At 37.2% G+C, this 22430-nt stretch overlaps 1 protein-coding gene across 4 annotated transcripts in view; it reads right to left on the reverse strand.

The window, feature by feature from the left end:
• Positions 1–22430, reverse strand: part of SNTG1 (syntrophin gamma 1) — a 346324-nt gene that overhangs the window by 13475 nt on the left and 310419 nt on the right. For all 4 annotated transcript variants that reach the window (XM_032701856.1, XM_032701874.1, XM_032701865.1 and 1 more), the window contains 2 exons: positions 17021–17113; positions 1098–1208 (listed from right to left, as the gene is read on the reverse strand). In XM_032701856.1, the coding sequence (XP_032557747.1) occupies positions 1098–1208; positions 17021–17113 (204 nt within the window). The remainder of the gene's footprint in view (positions 1–1097; positions 1209–17020; positions 17114–22430) is intronic.

A 22430-nucleotide genomic window follows, 5' to 3' on the forward strand; every position in this document is an offset into this window, starting at 1 on the left:
AATTAGTTTGCATTTTCTTCTTGTAGGTGAAAAAAAGTTTTATATTATTAAAACAATTTGTGAAGGAATCAGAAGAAAGTATTTATCTTTTGAGATGCAGCAGAACGTGGATGCATTGAAAGACATGGTCACCACATTTCATTGTTGTTGATTTAATGAGAGGTTTTATATACCTTCATTGTATTGAGTAAAACATTCAAAATGCAGTAAATAGCTGCTGGGTAGAAAATAATTTACACCAAACATAAAGAGACATAGAGGAAGGAAAAATAGCTGCTTAATGTAGCTATTGACATTTAAAGTTAGAGGTGTCTATTGTCATAAAGCAATGTATTTTTTCTTTACACACTTTATTATACTGTACATATTTATCACCTTTGTACAATTTATTTAACTATTTCCTATTTGCTCATGGAACTGTATTATTATCACATTCAGTCAGCAATTTTCTGTCTGATGTGGTCATGAAAAATGATGTAGGAAATGCTTCATAAGCAAGGCTAAAGATGGACAAGAAAATAGTCTTTGGGTTTACACTAAAATTAGGGTTCTAGTCAAAGAGAACATTGATCCAGACTGCAAGGCAATTTCAATTATCAGAGACCCAGGGAGAACACTTCTCACACACACTGGGACAGTAAATGCCCTATTCTCAAAAGACATACATTGAAGTAAGGCTAAATCTCTCATAGCTACTGCTTCCATGAACTAACTCTTGAATCAAAAGCACAACTGAAAACACAACTTTTCTGATTTTGCATTGGACTAAGGTTCAGCCTTGTAAGGGAATAAGGCACTCAATCTCTCAGCTAGCTCTATCAAAATGACAAAGAGGAGATTTTGCAATCATGCCTAAAACCATAAATAACGAGTCCTGTTTTTATTAATTTTTAATCTAATGACACCTTTCAAAAGACTTTAAACTAGAAAAATGTCCAAGTAATTGATTCAGTTTTCTTCGATTTCTTTGGTTTTGTTTGCATCCTTTGTGTATTAATGTAATATTTTGGAGTAACTTAGTTTATTATACTCTTTTTCTCCCCTGGTTGCTTTCAAAATTGTACATTGCCTTTATATAAACAAGGTATTGTTTTTACCTTTGCTTCAATTTGTTTAGTATCTTGGTTTTGGAACAAAAACTTGATTTTGCTCTTCCCATCATCTGAAGAACCTTTGAGCTGGGAAAACTTGTACCTCCAAAGCACAGCCTAAAGGCAAAAAAACCCAAAACACAAAAATCATACACAAGCAAGTCAATGTAGTTATCATTGCAAATTGTATTAGAAATAGCTGTTCTCATTCCAAGAGAATTTTAACTCCTCTATGATACATAATTAAATGATTGTAGTATTCTGTGATCAGATATCCCTTTGATCATATAGATGTATTATACTTTGACAGCATTTGATTCACATCTGTCAGATTAAATTTGTGAAATTTACTCTGAAATTCCTTTATCTATATTTAATGCTGATTAATCAAAAAGGAGAAGTATTATAAATTCATTGTCATGCCAAAAACCAAAGATTTTTTTTCCACTGACAATTCATAGGTTTCCTATCTCCATCTGAAGTGATGACCTTACATACAAATCCCCTCTTTTTCTTTCCACATTGAAAAATCTAGTATTAACATGAAGGGTAAATCAAATTAGAAACAAACTCTATGATGAGAACATATTTAGAGTTTACTTATGAAAGTTTAATGAGGAATTTGAGCAGATCATTAATTCTAACCATATCAGTGGTCTTTCAAGTAATTATATTATGAATTACATTGTGTCTTGTTGAAAAAAAGACAGATTGCTCTACAAAATAAACAATCAGTTAATAAAATTTACAGCTGTCTAGAAAAACATCTTTTTAAAATATATTTAATGTAGATTTATGTAGGAAAAAACCATTACTTTGCTTAAAATTGGACAAGTGCTACTTTTCGTTATAAGTCTTCTCAGACTCATTTAAAGATATCCCCTCACCCTTCAGGTATTTTGGGCATTAAAATTTTTCTTTGTGATTCCAGTAGTATTTCACATAATTAGAATAAAAATTATTTCAAATAATTAGAATAAGATATCACCCACAGTGTGCTGTTACTTTGAGGAAACATTAATTTCACAGGCACCGGACAACACAGAAACTTAAGGCAACCCTTTTGTCTAAGGGTTCATAAATTATTTCCTCTCAGGGGTATAGGATGACACTTCCATCTGTGCCCTTTGTCTATACCTATGAAAGATTTAGTATCTACTGAGAATTAAAAAGAATTTGAGGGAGGTCAGATTTTTAACTGTCCTAAATCTATGCAGGCCTCTTTGCTTCAGTTTCATGTTAATGACTGGCAAAAATCTCTCACCTGCACCAAGCTAAATAAAGTTTGCTATGTTTTGTCTTAGTAACCTGAAAAGGACTAAAAGGACAACATCTTAACTGTGCACAATACATAAAGCAAATGCTAGAATTTTTTGCCAAAATTCTCTCTATGTAGTTGCTCCTTCCACATAAAAATAAACACCTAGTCTCAGCACCACTTTCATTCTCTGTGTGTATGTGACAGGTGAGCTCCCATCTGCCATAAACAGAGTTAAGGACATCGTGTTTCGGACAAACTAGAAGGATTTGGCAATTTAGGAGAAAATATATTTATTTCAAATGCTGTTCTCCCGAGTCCACCAATCTGTGCTACAGAAAATAGAATAGCTTCCCTCATCTCTAGGTGTGTGCAATTCCTTTGACCTTGTTTGCTAAATGACGTTTACTTATATTGTGAGTTCAAAACAAAGCAAAGCAATCCAATATATCATTCAGGTGGTTATATTCCTACCTACTTCGTAAACTTCTTTTTTTTACAGATCTATGTAACTAAACAAATCTTGTCAGAAGATCAAGACCATTGCCTTTCTTCAGGAACAGCAAATCTATTTAAGCTATGAGAAATGTAAAGGGCATTGATGTTTCTTTATCTCAGGAGAAAACAACTGAAGAAATGAGTTATCATCTTTCTCTTCTCCGATGATGTATGGAAAAGCCAGGAGAGAGATGCAGCATTAACAAGGACCCTTAGATGGGCAGGCAAAATCCCAGGGTACCTGGCCTTATTCCGAGTCAGATTACGTTTGAGCGAAGATGAAGGATCTATAGAACTGTGGTACTTTGACATTTCCATGTAGTTTTACCATGTACGTCATTCCCACTCAGAGGAAAGAGAATGACAGTCACACCAAACCACAGGCATGACTCAGGAACACACTTCAATTTATGCATAACATTGGTTTTGGAGACTCCTACTTAGCAATGGCTCTTTCTTAACTACACTGCAAAATCAGGTCTATAGCGTGGAGAGGACTAATCCCAACAAAATTTCACTTCAACCATCAGGATAGCAAAACAAGCTCCTAGAGCTGACAGTTTATTTGGAGAGATGATTAAACACCTTCATCTAAAGTGTAAAGAGTAAAAATGCTATTGACAACGCATGAAATTATTCCCACATGAAAGAATTATCTGTTCCTTTTGAATGTTCTTCAACAAATTTCCCCCAAAGATGTCGACATGATGGAGGGTTCTTTTTGCAAAAATAAGAGTAGGGAAATGTTGTGAGTTTTAAGTTATCGAGTCAGGAATGCAAAGTATTTCAAGCTAGTCACCCTGGCTATTTCTTTGTTTTAGACAATCTCAGAATAACAGATGCTGGATTACTTCCACTTGTGGTTTCATATGTTCTAAGCATGGTTCTTTTCTTCTTTTCGTTTTCATTACTGCAAAATGCATAAGCAGTGAAGGGGGACCAAACCTATACTTTTTCAATGATTGCTTCATAGTGCCAAAGCAAGAAAGGAAAGACCAGACACAATCACCTAAGCACACAGTTTCACACAGATGTGCAACTGCAGCAGTGACAAAAACACAGGAGACAGAGAGTTTCACATGTTGTTATCTTTCATATACCTGTGGGCTGACTTCAGCGTCACAGTGCTCACTGTGGTGACTGTTCTGAATCCTAATTTTAAACAGGAATAGGTACCCTTGGGAACACTGATCTACTCCACTGTCACTGCAGTGTTGTCTTCATGTTTTTGAATATCACAGCTCCTTAGAATCATTTGTTGAATGCTTGCCTCAGTAAGATAGCATGGGTTGTTATAATTTTGTACAAATATATTTATGTATATATATTGACTTCTAAGCATTAAGTACATTTGTAAAACATGCTGGCCTTTTCATAAATTGCCAAACACCTAAATATGTGTCATATAAATTATTCCTAAATCAGTTTTCATGAATTATAAAATATAAGCAGAAGTACTTACTGGTTTGAAGGTACAGTGTTACTGAGCTCAACACTCTATAATACATTCTGATAGGGCTTCCTTTAGCTGGTAAAAGCAGCCTATTTTCTTCAAGTACTTTCCTTGTATAATCCTCAGTAACTGTGCACAACGCATCACTGAGAAAATTTTATAGGACTATATATAGCATTTTTAGGAAGCAATAAATTTTCGTATACCCTAAAATAGAATTGACAGGGGGACCAGGTACCAAAATGCAACCAAATTAAAAAAGTTTCTTTTGTAGCTACTGGCATCAGCTACTCATGAGGACTCTGAGACACCTTTCAAGTTGAAGCACACAACCTTATGATGCCTTGATGTAAGACCAAGATGAGAACTCAATATGCACTATTTATTGCCTTGAAAAGTGAATTCTCATTCAATGAGTAAAAGTAGGACTTGTGAAAACAACAGTCCAATCCAGAAAGTGGGGACCAAGGTAATAGCATATACTGAAAATACCATCTTCACAATTTCCATACTCCCAATGTGGTTGCAGAAAATCTGACATAATTAATCCATGTTTTGGGAAATGCACTGTAAGAAGACAATCACTGAACAAATATGGTATGTGACATGCATAAAATTCAAAACAACCAATAAGATATAAATCCTTTACCCAATTATTATTCATAGATTGCTTTGGCTGTTTTTTTGCATTTTATATCATTTAATAAAATTAACTTCAAAGAATACCAGAATGCAGTGCAAACAAATAAATAGTGCAGACAAGATGACAAATTAGGTTTAAGACTTGACATCTCTTGAGATGCTATTAAATTATTGTAATAAGAAATCATCAAAAAAAAAAATCCTGTATTCACTGAAATTAATAGGATTTTTTTCCTGTGACATATCTGAGACCAAGATTCTCCACCAATACCTTTTAATGAGAAATATTTTATTTATAAGTAATCACCTAGGACTCATTTGTTCTAGTCTTTGCAACCAAATTACTGCCTATTATCTTCTGCTAGTGTTATTCTGCTATAATTATCCAAGGATACTCTCTGCTTGCATATTTTTAAGTTGGGACATAAATACAATACATAAATGACACATGGAAGAAAAGCTCTTGACTTCTATACCTGTAATACTTTGCTGATGCTTCCTACAGTCATAGAATCAAAGAATCATCTGGGTTGGAAGGGACCTCAGACATCATCAAGTCCAACCATTCATGGTTACTAGACCATGGCACTAAGTGCCACATCCAGTCTCATCTTAAAAACCTCCAGGGATGGAGAAGCAACCACTTCCCTGGGCAGCCCATTCCAATGCCTGTTTACCCTTTCTGTAAAGAATTTCTTCCTAATATCCAACCTAAACCTCCCCTGGCGCAGTTTAAGACCATGCCCTCTTGTCTTACTGCTGGTTGCCTGGGAGAAGAGACCAACCCCCACCTCGCTCCAACCTCCTTTCAGGTAGTTGTAGAGAGTGATGAGGTCTCCCCTGAGCCTCCTCTTCTCCAGGTTGAACAGCCCCAGCTCCCTCAGCCTCTTCTCATAGGACTTGTGCTCCTGTCCCTTCACCAGCCTTGTTGCTCTTCTCTGGACCTGCTCCAGCACCTCAATATCCTTCCTGAACTGAGGGGCCCAGAACTGGACACAGGAATCCAGGTGTGGCCTCACCAGCGCTTAGTCCAGGGGAAGAATCACTTCCCTGGTCCAGCTGGCCACACTGTTCCTGATACAGGCCAGGATGCCATTGGCCTTCTTGGCCACCTGGGCACACTGCTGGCTCATGTTCAGCTTCCTGTCAATCCAGACTTCCAGGTCCCTTTCTGCCTGGTTGCTCTCCAGTCACTCTGCCCCCAGCCTGTAGCACTGCATGGGGTTGTTGTAGCCAAAGTGCAGGACCCGGCACTTGGCCTTGTTGAACCTCATCCTGTTGGAATCAGCCCAACTCTCCAGCCTGCCCAGGTCCCTCTGCAGAGCCCTCCTGCCCTCCAGCTGATCGACACTCCCCCCCACCTTAGTGTCATCTGCAAATTTGCTAATGGTACACTCAATGCCCTCATCCCGATCATCAGTAAAGATATTAAACTGGACTGGGCCCAACACTGATCCCTGGGGGACACCACTGGTGACCGGCCACCAACTGGATGCAGCACCATTCACCACCACTCTCTGGGCCTGGTCCTCCAGTCTGTTCCTAACCCAGCACAGAGTGCCCCTGTCCAAGCCATGGGCTGCCAGCTATTCCAGGAGCGTGCTGTGGGAGATGTTGTCAAAGACTTTGTTGAAGTCCAGACAGACCATATCCACAGCCTTCCCCTCATCCACCAGGCGGGTCACCTGATGATAAAAGGAAATCAGGTTGGTCAGACAGGACCTGCCCTTCCTAAACCCTTGCTAGCTGGGTCTGATCCCTTGTCCATCCTGTAGGTGCTATGTGATTGCACTTAGGATGATCTGTTCCACAACCTTGCCAGGCACTGAGGTCAGACTGACAGGCTTGTAGTTTCCTGAGTCCTCCTTCCGGCCCTTTTTGTGGATAGGCATGACATTTGCCAACTTCCAATCATCTGGGACCTCCCCAGTGAGCCAGGACTGTTGGTCGATGATGGAGAGCAGCTTGGCGATCTCTTCCGCCAGCTCCCTCATCACCTTTGGGTGGATCCCATCTGGTCCCACAGACTTCTAGGGATCCAAGCGGCTCAGCAGGTCACTAACTGTTTCCTCCTGGATTACAGGGGGGCTCTTCAGATTCTTATCTCTGTCTACAAGCTCCGGAAGCCAGCTGTCCTCAGGGTAACCTGTCTTACTGTTGAAAACTGAGGTAAAGAAGGTGTTAAATACCTCAGCCTTTTCCTCATCTTTGATAACCATATTCCTGTCCATGTCCATTAAAGAATGGAGGTTTTCCTTGCCCCTCCTTTTGCTATTGATGCATCTGTAGAAGGACTTTTAGTTATCCTTCACAGAAGTGGCACGATTAAGTTCAAACTGTGCCTTTGTCTCTCTAATTTTCTTTCTACACGACCTAACTATATTCCTAAACTCTTCCTGAGTAGCTAGCCCTTTTTTCCATAATCAGTAGGCTCTCTTCTTTACCCTAATTTCCTTCAAAATCTCCCTATTCAGCCAGACCCATCATCTTCCCCGCTGGCTTGCCTTTTGGCACACTGGGACAGCCTGTTCCTGTGCTTTCAAGACTTCCTACTTGAAGCATGTCTATCCCTCTACCCCTTTGTTTTCAAGGGTTGTTCCCAGGATACACTCTGAACTGGTCTTCTGAATAGGCTGAAATCTGCCCTCTGGAAGTCCAGCGTAGAGGTTTTATTAATGGTCCTTTTTTGCATTCCTGAGTATTGAAAACTCTATTATTTCATGGTCACTGTGCCCCAGACGGCCTCCGACACCACATCTCCCACCAGCCCCTTTCTGTTTGTGAACAGAATGTCTAGTGGGGCCCCATCCCTGGTAGGCTCATTTACCATCTAGAGCAGGAAATTATCCTCTATACACTCTAGGAATCTCCTAGGCTGCCTCTTCTCCGCTGTGTGGAGTTCCCAGAAGACATCCGGCAGGTTAAAGTCACTCCCAAGAACAAAGGCTGCAGATTTTGAGACATCTGCCAGCTGCTTGTAGAATAATTCATCATCCTCATCATCCTGGTTGGGTGGTTTGTAACAGATTCCCACCAGGATGTCAGCCTTGTTGGCCTTCTTGATTCTGATCCACAGGCACTCAACTGTATTGTTACTGACCTCAAGTTCTACAGAGTCAAGAGACTCTCTAATATATAGACCCACCCCTCCACCTCTCCTACCTTGTCTGTCCCTTCATGCAAGTCATCCCACCACATTTCTGTGATGAAGACTACATCATAGCTTTCCTGCTGCCCGATGGTTTCCAGCTCCTCTTGTTTGTTGCCCATGCTGCATGCATTGGTGTACATGCACTTCAGCTGGGCTGCTGATTTCACTCTTAACTCGGGCTTTCCACCCTTATAGTCCTCTCTGCAGGGCCTGATTTCAATCCCCTCCCCCTTCAAATCTAGTTTAAAGCCCTCCTGATCAGCCCTGCCAACTTATGGGCTACAGTCCTTTTGCCCTTCCTAGATAGATGAAGCCCATCTGATTTGAAGAGATTAGGTACCATGGAATTTGCCCCATGGTCAAAAAAAACCAAAATTCTACTGGTGGCATGAATCCTTTAGCCACCTATTGATGAGTTTTCCGACTCCTCTCCTCGTCCATCCCTGCTACTGCAGGAACTGAGGCAAACACCACCTGTGTTCCTGTCCCATTAACTAATTGACCCAGTCCCTTGAAGCCCTGGTACTTCTATTAATATCATTAATGTCACTAATGTCATTGCTGCCAGCCTGGACTACCAACAGTGAATAATAATCTGAGGGTCAAATTAGCTCAGGGAGTCTCCTACTCCTCACGTGGGCCCCGGGAAGGCAGCAGACCTCCCTGTGAGTTGGGTCTGGTCGACATATAGGGCACTCAGTCCCCCTCAGAAGGGAGTCACCGACTACAACTACCTGTCTTTTTTTCCTTATAGCTGTAGTTATGATCTGTCTGGCAGACAGGGTGCAACCAGGAGACCCTCCAGATAGATCTTCCTCTTGATTGTCCTCTACCTGATTCTCTGGGTCCAGGGCCTCGTACCTGTTCTTCAAGGGCACCATGGGAGGTGATGGGGGTCGGGAGGGGATTCTTTTACCTCTCCGGTCAGGGATCTGTTTCCACTCCCCCCCCCCATCTACTTGGTTTGCTCCATCTGCCTGATGGCAGGAAGGGCAGGGCGTCACCGTCTCCAGCTACAAATGAAGAAAATTATATTGCTTCTATTCTTAGCACTAGTGCTAAATCTAGTTGCAGAACACATATTCTGCAAGGGACCTTAGAAAATACTTTCCCATTCATATTATGTCAGTTTGCTACTCATTCCCAGAATTCTGGACTAAACCACAAACAATTTTGATGAGATGACATCAGGCAAAATCACTTGCCATCTAGATAATGGCATCAGAAATATGGGAATATACATAATCAGTTTAGGCTATGACTGGGAATGTTAGTTAGGGTTTTTGTTTTGGGTCAAGGAGTTGTTTTACTCTAAACAGAATAAAAAGGCAACTATATTTTTACGTACCAAGGAAATGTGCATAGAAATGTGAGTGTCTGACTAGTCCATGGTTCTGTGATAGCTATATGATCTAGGAAGGATATAGAGGACATTTTGCATTGCCAATAGGAAAGAAAAGCTGTATTATGTCAACATAGGAATCTCCAACAAGAATAGATTTAACTTCTGGCCTATGGTTTCAGTGTTAAACTACCTTCAATATATTATTTAACAGTCTGGCCTCTTCTGTGTTGGGTTATGCACTGTGGACCATACTTGTTCTTGCAGAAAGACTATTTACACCTAAAAAACTTGTGCAATAGTGTTTGCACCACATACTGCAATGGCATCATTTCACCTGCCAGTGAAGCTGCATGAGGAATGGCTGAGGTCACTTGGCTTGTTCAGGTGGAGATGAGGAGACTGAGGGGAAACCTCACAGCAGTTTACAGCTCCTTCACGAGGGGAAGAAGAGGGGCAGGCACCAATCTCTTCTCTCTGGTGCCCAGTGACAGGACCCAAAGGAACAGCATGAAGCTGTATCAGGGAGGTTTAGCTTGGATATTAGGAAAAAGTTCTTCACCCAGAGGTTGGCTGATTACTGGAACAGGCTCCTCGAGCAAGCGGTCACAGCACCAAGCCTGATAGAGCTCAAGAAGCGTTTAGACAATGTTCTCAGGCACCTGATATGATTCTTGGGACTGTCCTGTGCAGGGTGAGCAGTCAGATTTTGATGATTTTTGTGGATCCTTTCCAATTCAGGATACTCTATGACTCTATGAAATGCAGGTTTTATTTATACTTTCCATTGACTTGAATCATACAGATTTTATTATGTAATAGTAAAAGAAGTCTGGTTTTTGGTAGGATGCTTGGAAAAAAAAAAGAAAGAATCTGTCAGTGTTTTATAATGATTAGACAGCTACATCTCAGACCATGTGTAAATGATGGAGTAAACAAGGAAAAGGATGTCAGAGGTCTCTTTCCAAATTCTAGTTTCAGCAAATCCCTTTGCTGTCTTTTCCTTTGCATCTTCAAAAAGCTGTAGCTGTATTTTTCCAACACTGCTTCCTTTTTCTTGATACTCTGACTGATTGAATTATTTTTCCTTTTCGTTTTTTAAGGCAATTTTTATCTGATATATTACAGACTTATGCTAAGCTTCAATGGGCACCTTTCAAGCTAATGCTGTTTGTCTTCTGACTAAAATAAGCAAAACTCCTACAAGTCAAACTACGTCAAGAGCAGATGCCTTGCGGGTCCTTGTTTTCAAGAATAAAAGTAATTGGGTCTTCAGGCACCTGGGATACACCTTAATTTGTCTGTCTCATAGCTAATTGAGAAGGATTGCATTCTTGCAAAGTGGCACTTTGGCCAGACTTAAAGCAGCAGAAGGGAACTGAGTAGGATTAAGATCTTGTTCTTGCTCAATTCTACTGTGTTACCAATCCCTGGAGAGTGCCTTACTACAAAAGAATTACGGTCCAAGGCAATTTCCTTTGTCAACTGCTTCAGCTTTATAACTATAAAGGGAAAGACAGGGGAGGACACAGAGAATAAAGAACAAAAATGAGACAAAGAAAAAAAGCAAGAAAGTCAGCCCTTATAAAATAAGAGTTCTTGTCCATTACTGAAATTACATAGAATGTTAAAAGACTACAGTTTATTTGCTTGGTACTGACACACGACCTACCAACTTTCGTTTCTAGCCACGGAACATAAAACTGTATGAACCATGCTTGATGGTTTATATTAAAGTTATAGTAGCTATTTGTTCAGTGTTTCAATTTCTGAGCACAGAAAAAGTATTTTTTCGCAAGAGTTACATCATTAAATCTCCATATTGAAGTGAGTCCAGTTTCCTCTTGCCTTCTCTATTACTAAACTTTGGGTATCAAGGGGGTTTTGCATGCTGTTTTATTTCAATATGCTGTATATGTATTAGTTGAATGAAGGAACAGACCTTAAGGTATGTATCCCGAGAAAACATGGAGTTTTTTCCTAAAGAAATTCAGAGAACTACTGCTCTGTGTGATTTAGAAGTGAGTCTTTCAGCATGAAAAACAAATTAAATATATTTGCAATGCTGCTCATTGTTTACAGTGTATTCTCTTTTTTGATGAAGTGCACAAGGCTTCTGCAAGAGAACAGAGGACAGGTACACTGAGCTTTGTTGATATGAGCCCTGTGGGCCATAATAGAGCTTTTTGTTACTTTGTTCTAGCACCACCGTATAATTCAGCAGCAACTTAATCTATTTTCAGTCCTACAAGGAATGATTTTTTTCTCTTCTGACAAATATATATTTTTGACTGCTGGTTTAATGAGCAGTAAATGTGATGGAGTACAGTCATAGCACTTTGCACAGGTAGGTATATTGCAATGTATATTTACACAAACATATATATTATTTGTAGAAGTTATGATGCAAATATGCACATTTTAGAAAAAAAAACTAATGAATGTGCCAGTATAAACAGAAACATGCATAACATACATGTCTATGTATACCCATACACTTTAAGTATAGTCAATTTTTTTTTGTTAGGAGCATGTTAAAAGTAAGTTATTGAATGCCACTCAAGTAAGTAGTTTCACATACTGGATCATTTTCAGAATAGTATTTAGATAAATTTTTGTACACATCTTGTTAATCTGTATAATCTAGCAGTTTCCATATTAATTCTTAAGGTTGGCTGCAAAACCTTATTTATAAATGCTTATCATAATATATATGCATGTCCATACCTAACATAAATTATCCACAAGAGTCATATTTGTTCATTAGAACATTGATGTCTATTTACTAGCTAATGTTAGACAAATTTAGGACCTGAATTGCTGTGCTATAATTGTACAGGACTTGGGAAAAATATTTTCTCCAGTAGAGACTGATACACAATGCTGCAAAAATTACCTAGGGTAAAATTCGTTTTATAACTTCTAAGATCAAGTTAGATCAAACTAATGTTTTGCTTATTTTTAGAATTTTCATAGTTTAAAAACAAATAAACAAGATAAGTTTCCTGTATTACAAATAAAGCAAATGACATTGCATTAAAACTGGTAGACATTTTTATGAAGAAATCCCTAGTGGAAGAGATGCTGTGGGGAAATTCCCTATTGATCGGATTTAAACCTCCATGTATAGCAACAAATGCGGCGCTTTCATCGCCGCAGCCCGGGTTCGATTCCCGGTCAGGGTAGTCCCCCGGGCAGATGGAGCTCGTCAGCCCTATAAGGCCATCCATCTAAGAGAAGGTCACTCTAAACAAACCTACGTCCTGAGGACCTCACTGCCACTGTCCAAGCTTGCTCAGCCCCGGCAGATGAACCTTAGGATTAAAGGGTGGGCTCAGCTCAGCGCACACTGTGTCTCACCTAAAAAATCCACTGCGCAGGCTCGAAGGGTGTAAGACCTTTCCCAAATCTTCATTCGCGAAGACTGGCCATACATACATACATAGCAACAAAGGAAGCAGGAGGCCTTTTGGCTCCTGGTATATACCTACTGCAAATGAAGGACTACATCACACAAATAAATATAATCAGACATTTGCCAATGTCTGCTTGGCCTCTGTGTCACAGTTTGCTTTCATACCATAACTTGTTAGTAATAAAAAGAGATGACATCTTGCACAGAAGCCTTAGCTCTAGAAAGTGCTACAGAAGAACAAGGACACAGATATACTTGTTGCTACTCGTTAAGGTTCAGGGAGAAAAACTATTTTGTGTTCAAAATTATATTTGGTATTTTACAAACTGCTTAACTGAATTAAGAAATTATTTTCTGAAATGTTGGAAGAATCTGATTTAACTAAGCAGTTTTAAAAACTGTTTGTTCTCCTTTCAGGAAATTACAATGGTTTGTTATAAACAACAATAGCTATAGAGCAACATACCAAATGCTCTAAATGATGAAGTACTGTTGACTTTAAGAGCTATCAGTCAGAAAATAAATAAAAGAAAGAAGGGAATAGGCAGCAGAAACAGCCATGATTTATGTTGGTGCTGTTATAATCACATCATAGTACAGATTTGTTCTGAATAACTCAGTTTAATACTTTGTGTACTCATATTTATCATCCATCTGTACAGACAAAAACAATGTTTTTATCAAATTATGATGTGTTTAACTTGAAATACATTTAGCACAGATGACAGTTTTTAACCACTAATTTTAACTTACATAGTTAAGTATTATATAAAGATTAAATGATAATCAGCAAGGAAACAAGCCACATAGGGTTGCACGGCTTTTGTCTGGAAACCATAAGAATAATGAGAGCCATTACCCTCCATAAACTTGTTCATGAAAATTGGAAGTGAGTTTGGGGTCTAGAACGTTTGTGAAATTTTGACTGCAGTTTTTCAGTCATGTTGGACAAAACTTATTAATCTACTTAAAACATAAGAGAAAGAAACAATTTAAATATTGTTGCATTGCTTACATAACTGGAATATTTGAATAACTGAATAACGGTTAATCATGAGTTAAAGAATTTAGCTTCCTTCACTTAGCTTATTAGTGATTATGAACTTTTAAAGACAGTTCACAGTCAACTCATCAGTGATTAAGAAAGAAAACTTAAAATACCATATGCACAACGCTAAGGATAAAATTTAAATTGCCTCAAGATTTACTGAAGGCGCCGCTGCAACAAAATATAAGACAGGGTTTCTCAGGTGTCCCCAGAAACTACTTTGTTTCAGAAACTAGTTTGTTTTATGAAGATCTTTGTGTTCTGGAAAATCTTTAAGTGCCATAAATAAATAATAATAATAAAGCATTTAATGATATCCATTAGATCTGTTCTCCAAGTACTTGTTCAAGACCTTCTCTGAATTCATTAAAACATTTTGAATTTGCTATGTTTTTCATTGAGAAGTGAGAAACATACCGAATGAACAGTTCAGTTTGACACTGAACTCTGAAGTCAATAGAATATGGCTTTGAGTTGGTTGAAATTGGTATGAGCAGTGCCAGAATAACAGAAGTGAACATGTACAAGAGGAGGAGTACTAAGATGATCAGAGAGCTGAAGCACCTCTCCTATGCAGACAGGCTGGGAGACCTGAGGCTATTCAGGATGGAGAAGGCTGTAGGGAGATCTTGTTGCTGCCTTTCAACAGTTAAAGGGGGCTTATATGAAAGATGGAGAAAGAGCTTTTACCAAGGCCTACAGTGACAGGACAAGGGACAATGCTTTTAAACTAGAAGAAGGTAGAGTCTAGATTAGACATAAGACATTTTTTATTATGAGTGTGGTGAGTCAGTGGAAGAGGTTGCTGCAAGAAGCTGTGGATACTCCAATGCTGAAAGTGAAAAGATGATAGTTTGTACTGATTTCTCAAATACAAATTGTAAAAAATCATAGAACTTATAAAGAATTATATGTAAATATCTTTTTCATGAAAAGTATGAAATTTTAAATAATGTCTTTGTCTTTAATACTGAGTATCTTAATTCATGGGACATTTCTTAGGATTTGTGTACAGTCTTAATCTATAAATGAATAAGTAAATATTAATAAGATATATATAATTTAATTTAAATTTTATTCATGTTTTTCTTGTCCTGAAAACTGCTTTCCATTCTTCATTGTTTTCTCTGAATTTTCTTGGAAAATAGATTTTGATTTCCTGCTTCATATGAACTCCTTCATTATGTGAAGAAATAATACTTTTGGCCCTTGTGACCATACATGTCTAGTTTATGTCTCAGTTTATGTCAGATTAGCAATATTGTTGAAGAACATTCCAGCATAGACACAACTTACACCTGCTGTCATCATAATGAAGATATCTGAGTAAATTTTTGGCTAAGAGAATTGCAGCTTTCATCTTTCCATCAAATGATGGAGACTAGGTAATATTTTTCCTGTTTAGACACTCATTAAAATGTGGTTGATACACTTAACAATGGGTTTTAGACAAGTTTTCTTCCTATGGCTTGTTTGGCAATTTTAACTCTAGCAGTCACTTGACAAAAGATTATATTTCTTTCTACTGTATTGTTTCTCTTCTAACGCAATTGCCATCCTTATCTCACGCTGCCTAATGTCTAATGCCTAACAAAACAATATCTTTTTTTTTAATTCATGGTGCTATTTATACTTTATTCTAACATACAATACAATACAAGGAGTGATGAGTTCAAACTGAAAGAGTGGAAATTTAGGTTACATATGCCGAAGAAATTTATTGTAAAGATGATGAGGCACTGGAACAGATTGATCAGAGAAGTTGTGGATGTCTCATCCCTGGCAGTGTCCAAGGCCAGGTTGGATGGGGCTTTGAGCAACCTGGTCTAGTGGAAGGTGTCCTTTCCCATGGCAGGGCGGTTGAAACTAGATAATCTATAAGATCCCTTCCAACCCAAACCATTCTATGATTCTGTAATATTATATATATATACACACACACACTATATATTATATTATATACATATTTTATATAGGTATTATATATAAAAATATTATTGAAGGGTGAGGAAAAATTCACATTTTTTTACTGAGTCACTGCATTTTAATTCTGTTGCACTGATTTTATGTGTAATACCCTCTAAACTGATAGTCCCATTTCACTGATGAATCATTCAAGGTTTTTTGCATAACAAAAAGAAACATACATACATAAGTATTTGAATTCCAAATTTACCACTCTTTGTGCAAACAAACAGCAGAATGGAGTGGGAAGAATAAAAGGATTGGGATGAGCAGAGTAATGTAGTGCGAAAGGTTGACTTAAAATAGAATATAAAAGCATATTCTGCAGTCAAAAGGGTATTTCCAGCAATTCCTGGTGGCAATATTGCAGCATCTCAAAGAAAAACAGGTACTGAAGAGAAGCAGAACTTAGAAGAAAGATTTCACATTCTCACATAACAGCAGTGTCAAGTAGTAGCACTAAAGCCTGCTTACATTTTAGTACTTGCCAACAATTAGTACAATTTTCAACATGCTCAGGCTCTCAGTGATTTTACTGAGATTTGGACTTGCAATAATGTAATCTGGAAACTGATGCCATACTATTTACTGAATAAAGTAAACTCTTTCATCACTTGTACTGAGCTTTTTTTGAGGCTGATGGGAAAAGCTGATGGGTGAGACGTACAGACTATGGTTGATTTATACTTTTACAGACACCTGAACAAAATACATCTAAAACAGAAACTGGGAATTGCTATAATAGCACACACTCCCACTCATGAAACACGAGAAGAGAATGGAAAGTTATTTTCAAAACTCATAGATCAGCTTGAAACCAAGAAGATTATTTCTTCTCAAAACCAAAGACACATCAGCAAAAGAAACATCAAACTCAATCAGTGTGGGCTTTCATGTGAAATTAAAGAATCAAGATCTGAGGGTTGTTTCAGATTGATATTGGTATTGATTTTTCAATGACAAGCACATAAAGAAGACAATTTCTCACATAATCAGAAATCAGTCCTGAATTTAAACTAAAGTATGAGAGATTTGACAAGAGATGATCTATTTCTATAACAAAGGGAAGGACATTTTAAAGATACTACTTATCTCAAAACATTAGAAAAAAAAAAGGAATAATAATAGTGTTATAGAAACAAGTCTTAGAACTTTACCTTTGTGGCAGCATCAAAACAAACAAAGCCCGTGTTAAAGTCAATGGTGAGTCCCATAAGATGACTCTCCAAAACACACGCATACGTCTTGCACTGTAAAAGAAAAACCTGAGAAGTTAGTCACCACAGAACACATTTCTTAAAAAACTTTCTAGAACCACTATTTCTATGTCTTTATTCTAATGTTTATATTTCTCAATATTATTATCAGAAAAGAATAATTTGTCTGTAAATACATCCATTTATTGTCAGTGTATTTCAAATCAAAGAATTTTGATGAGTGATGAAGTTATCTAAGTAATGTGAAAATAGGTTTTCCTTCTATTAGGGAAAAAATTAAACTGAATCTGAATCGCCTCAGTGACTTATCAGTGCGAATTACTAAAAGCAAAGTTTTATTATTCTCAAACCCTCTTATTTATTTTTCATACCAGTAAATTTTAACATTAACATATTCCTTTTAACTTTTTAAGAAAAAAAAAATTCATATGTAAAATATCTCTTTGGTATGCTGTTTCCTGTGGTTCTGTGTTGTCCTAAATCTCAGTGAAAAGGTAGCATTTCATACAATTTAGCAACTCATATAATCATATGAAATACCTTTTTTGCTTCAGCTAGTGGACCAATATATCTCAAATATTTCTATGATAAACCTTGAAATCCTGAAAGACTTTCTCATTCCACAATTTTTATATATATGCATCTATTTATTTCCATAACATCACACTTCAACACATGCCGTGAGACATCTATTAAAATAATATTCAGGATCAAAACTATAGCTGTGCTTGGAGGTTGACTTTAGGTACAAAATGACAGAATTGTATTTTTCATCACAAAATATGTAAGAAAAAAATAAAACATTTCCAAATCTGTTGCAAGTTCTTTAAAGAAACCATTCTTATTTTATAGACATTTTACCCTAAATACAGGCATATTCTTCAAAAATTTATGTAGCCACTAAAAATATGAAATGATAACAAAGACTTCCATGATCTATAATGTGTCAGAGTATCAAAATATAAATTGTAAATATAGTAACAATGTGAGTTACTAAACTGTTAGTATTACAAAAGAACCTATGATTATTTTTGGCATTTTGATTATCAAGGATAAATCAAATGCCTTTAGTTATATATTCTTTGAGTGGGCTCTTGGGATTCTAAATGGTCTTCCCCAGAACACAAGAAGCTGAAAGGTGCATTAACAGTTTCCAACAGTTGAAATACACATTGTAATGAAGGAAAATTGAAAACTTCACAGTTAGTTTTCATATTAGCAAATAAAACTGGATTTTTTTTCTTAGATCAGCTACACCATAAAACTGCTATGAATATGTAAACTTTGACTGTAAATCAATGTTATTGAAAAAGAAGATATTGTCTTTGGCACCATCTCATTAGTACAAAAAAGAGTATTATATAAAGTATCATGGCTAGGCTTCGCGAACAAAGATTTGGGAAGGGTGCTACCCATATTTGCTACAAGTGCGCTGGTGGCTAAAAAAGCCAATACGAGATAGACAAGACCGGTTGCAAAAGGCACAGCAGAAAGACTCCTTAGGTGATACTGGCAAGACATGATTCTTTCTGCGTTGTCTTTTCTCCTCAAGAGTGATCCTACGTGCGTTCTCAAAGGAAGTAGCAGAAGGTTATTAGAAAGGGATCAGAAAGTGCATCGCCATATCTGACTTGGCCGTGCTGATCCTCATGAAGATGATCATTTTAAGGAACTTGGGGGGACATCCTAAACGTTCCAAAATCTACCATAGACCTCTTCTGCTCACAGTATCAAAAGCCTTGCTGAGATCAACAAAGGTTACATAGAGTCGTTTGTTCTGTTCCCTACACTTCTCTTGCAGTTGTCTGAGAACAAATACCATGTCTGTGGTACTCCTGTTGACTCTGAAACCACAAAGTTCTTCTGCTATAACCTGTTCAAAAGTATTCTTACCAGGATTTTGCCAGCAATGGAGAGCAGAGTAATACCTTGGTAATTTGAACAGTGTGATTTATCTCCTTTCTTCTTATACAAAGTGATGATGACTGCATCATGAAGGTCTGATTGTAGTTCATCTAGTTCCCAACAGCACACCACAAACTCATGAAATTTAGCATGGAGTGCTTGGCTTCCATGCTTCCAGACTTCAGGCGGAATTCCATCAACCCCAGCTGCCTTGCCAGTTTTCACCTGCTGTATGGCCTTAAGAGTTTCTTTCATAGTAGGGACAGTATCCAATTCATTCTTCACCAGTTGTTGCGTAATGTGCTGAATTGCTGAGTCTTGAACTACACGGCTAGTATTGAAAAGAGTCTGAAAGTGTTCAGACCATCAATTCAGAATGGAGGTTTTATCTGTCAGAAGCGTTTGACCATCAGCGCTGAGTAGAGGGCTTTGGACTTGATATGTAGACCCATATGCTGTTTTCAAGGCCTCATAGAATCCTCTGTGATCACCTGTATCTGCACGTAGTTGAGTTTTTTCTGGTAGATTGATCCACCACTTGTTCTGGATGTCACAAAGTTTCTGTTGGAGCTTGCTGCATGAAAAACGAAAGGCTGCTTTTCTTACATGACAGGATGGCAGTGCAAGGTGTGCTTGGTGAGCAGTTCTCTTCTTCCTCAACAATTGCTGGATCTCTTGATTGTTTTCATCAAACCAATCCTTGTTCTTCTTGAAGGAGAACCCTAAGGATTCTTCAGAGGACTGCAGGATGCTATTTTTAATATGCTACCAAAGTGTTTCGGGAGAGGGATCTATAGAATGATTTTCGAACCTAGTTTGAAGATTTGCCTGGAATCTGTCTCTCACTGTGACTCTTTGAAGATTGTTAATTTAGAGTCTCCTCCTTGGGATACTGCCCCTTTTAGGTTTGAACTTAAGGTTGGAGTTAAGTTTACAGTGCATATATAAAGTATATATGTAAAATACATATATAAACTATATATGTAAAGTAATATATTTCAGTTACTTATAGTTAATGAATTCACATATGCGAGAATGTTCAGGTTTTGCATGCAAAGTAAAAAATTTACAGTTTTGTAGAACTGTATTGCAAACTTCTAACGAGATACAAACTACATTTTAATTTGTAAACCCCCAAGATCTGGAACGGACTCAGAGCCTCTACCAGAAATTAAATTTTGGCAAGGAGATAGTATATCAGATTTAAAATACATATAGTCATCTAAATTCATCTAACTGCACACCTCAACACCAGAGGTGAACCTACAGTGTGCACTGCAGTACTGCGCTGAGCTGGCACAGCTACCTTTGCTTAAGCACAGCACTGTGCCTGGTCTAATTAGCCTCATTGGGAAGTTAAGATTTATGAGAAGCAGGACATAGTCTTGGTTCAAGGCTGCACTGAAAAACCAACTTGCTTCCTAGATTGAAGGTTCCTTATACAAAAGCCAGTGTGCAGTTGATGAAGTATCATGTAGTTCAGCTCAGTGTAGTTATTTGTAGGAAGAAACTCCAGACCACCAGTAGCAGCTGATGCTTTACTTATATGTAAGACCACTCTATGCCCTTGGATCATGTACTCCATGATGTTCAAAATAATTCAGAGAAGCAAAAATGTGAGAATAACAAAAAGATCTTGGGACAGTGAGATTTCAGTTTCTTTGGGGAAAAATGTCCCTTGGGTTTTTGCATGTGTTGTATGCACTTGCACATATTTCCGGGTCACAGCTCAGAGCAGGAGTGTGAACTTTTAGACACTAATTAACTTTGTTAAGATTTTTCTCATCTTTATTTTCTTTAAATTGTCATTTAATTTGATCATTTGAGAAAGTAAAAAATGCAGAAATTGTTCCCCAGATCCAGGACAATTTAATATTTCTTTTATTTTAACAAATATTTTAAAATCTTAAAAGTGACTTTTATTTATATATACTGTGAATTTTTGGCTTTGATTGCTGATTTCTCACATAGAGTTCATGAAAACTTTATCAGAACTGAAGCATCCCCTCCCAAAAGAAGTAAAATCTATCAGCATTCATTTTTTTGTTCTCTCACAGAATACAGAATCTTAAATTGGGTTTATGAATAATTCAATGGATTGGGCAGGGGCTGAAGGAGACAAACCAAAGTTGCTCCTTAGATTTTATTTCCTCAATACATACAGTTTAAATTATGGAAAAAACAATACACTGAGAGCTTAGTTTAAGCTACCTCTGAAGCTGAAGGAAACCATACCATAAATCTAAGACTTAATTCAGACTTTCAAACTCAGATTCAACTTCAGTGAAGGCAAATGTTAAAGCACTGCAACACAAAACTGCTTACATAATAAACCTTATATTAGAGAACAAACAGCTCCAATACAAAGACAGCAATAAAAAAAGTCACAACGGAAGAGGTGAAAATTTTAGCCTGAAGTAGCAGGAACACAAAGGGAACGTGACAGTCATATATAATTGCACATTGTTATGCAAGCCAGAGAATTCTTAGATTCTTCGTACAACGATGCTGTGAGATAGTAAGGAAAAAGGATCTTCAATTCAACTATTTTTTTTTTCTTTTAATAGTTAATAAGGAAAATGGATTAACATCACTTACTACACTAAACTAACAAAAAAGCAACTAACACATCAAAATACCACTAAATTATTGTATCATGTTCTTAAATTATTATCAGCTTGATGATGCCTCCTGTAATACATTTCTTTTCTAAAAAACCACAAATGATATATTTATAATGAGGTATTTAAAAATACTTTAAGTCATTATATGTTCTTTGGAATTAGATCAGAATAGGGCCCTTATTAACCTCTTGTGGAGGTTAATGCCAAATTATAGTCACTGAGTAGCTGTTATTATTGGTATGATTATGGAATAGTTGAATAATTTTAAAAGGCAGTTTTAAACTGAAGTTATATTTTGAAAATCATAAGACTATTGTAAGGAAAACCTGCACACAGATAGATTATCATTCATATTAAATATAAATACTCATATGAATATGATTTAATAAGCCCAAATTTTAGTAAAACTGTACAGGTGATACCTTAATTTTGAACCTGTCACCTTTTTTTTTTTTCTCACAGTGCAGTGAAAGAACTTGGAGACAAAGTATACTTCCAGGTTTTATCTGCATCTTCAAATTGCTGGATGAAAGCAAAAATGGTTGTTGAAAGGAAAATGAGGAGGTCAAACTCAGTTATATTAAAAATATTTTTTTTTTTAATTGAGATAGAGACAATATAGAAAAAAAGTTGAAATAATGATTTCCACAATAACAATCTATCATTAGAAATCCGATCATCCACCCGTACAGATTTGCTATAATCAATCAATCAGTCAGTCAGCCTCAGGGAATCATTACTTTGTGCTTTTAGTTTCTACTCTGAACTTTAGGAGAGAGAAAAGAAAGGTGCAATGGTTAAAACTAATCTGAGATTAAGAT

The sequence above is a fragment of the Chiroxiphia lanceolata genome, chromosome 1 (assembly GCF_009829145.1).
Source record: "Chiroxiphia lanceolata isolate bChiLan1 chromosome 1, bChiLan1.pri, whole genome shotgun sequence".
NCBI lineage: Eukaryota > Metazoa > Chordata > Aves > Passeriformes > Pipridae > Chiroxiphia > Chiroxiphia lanceolata.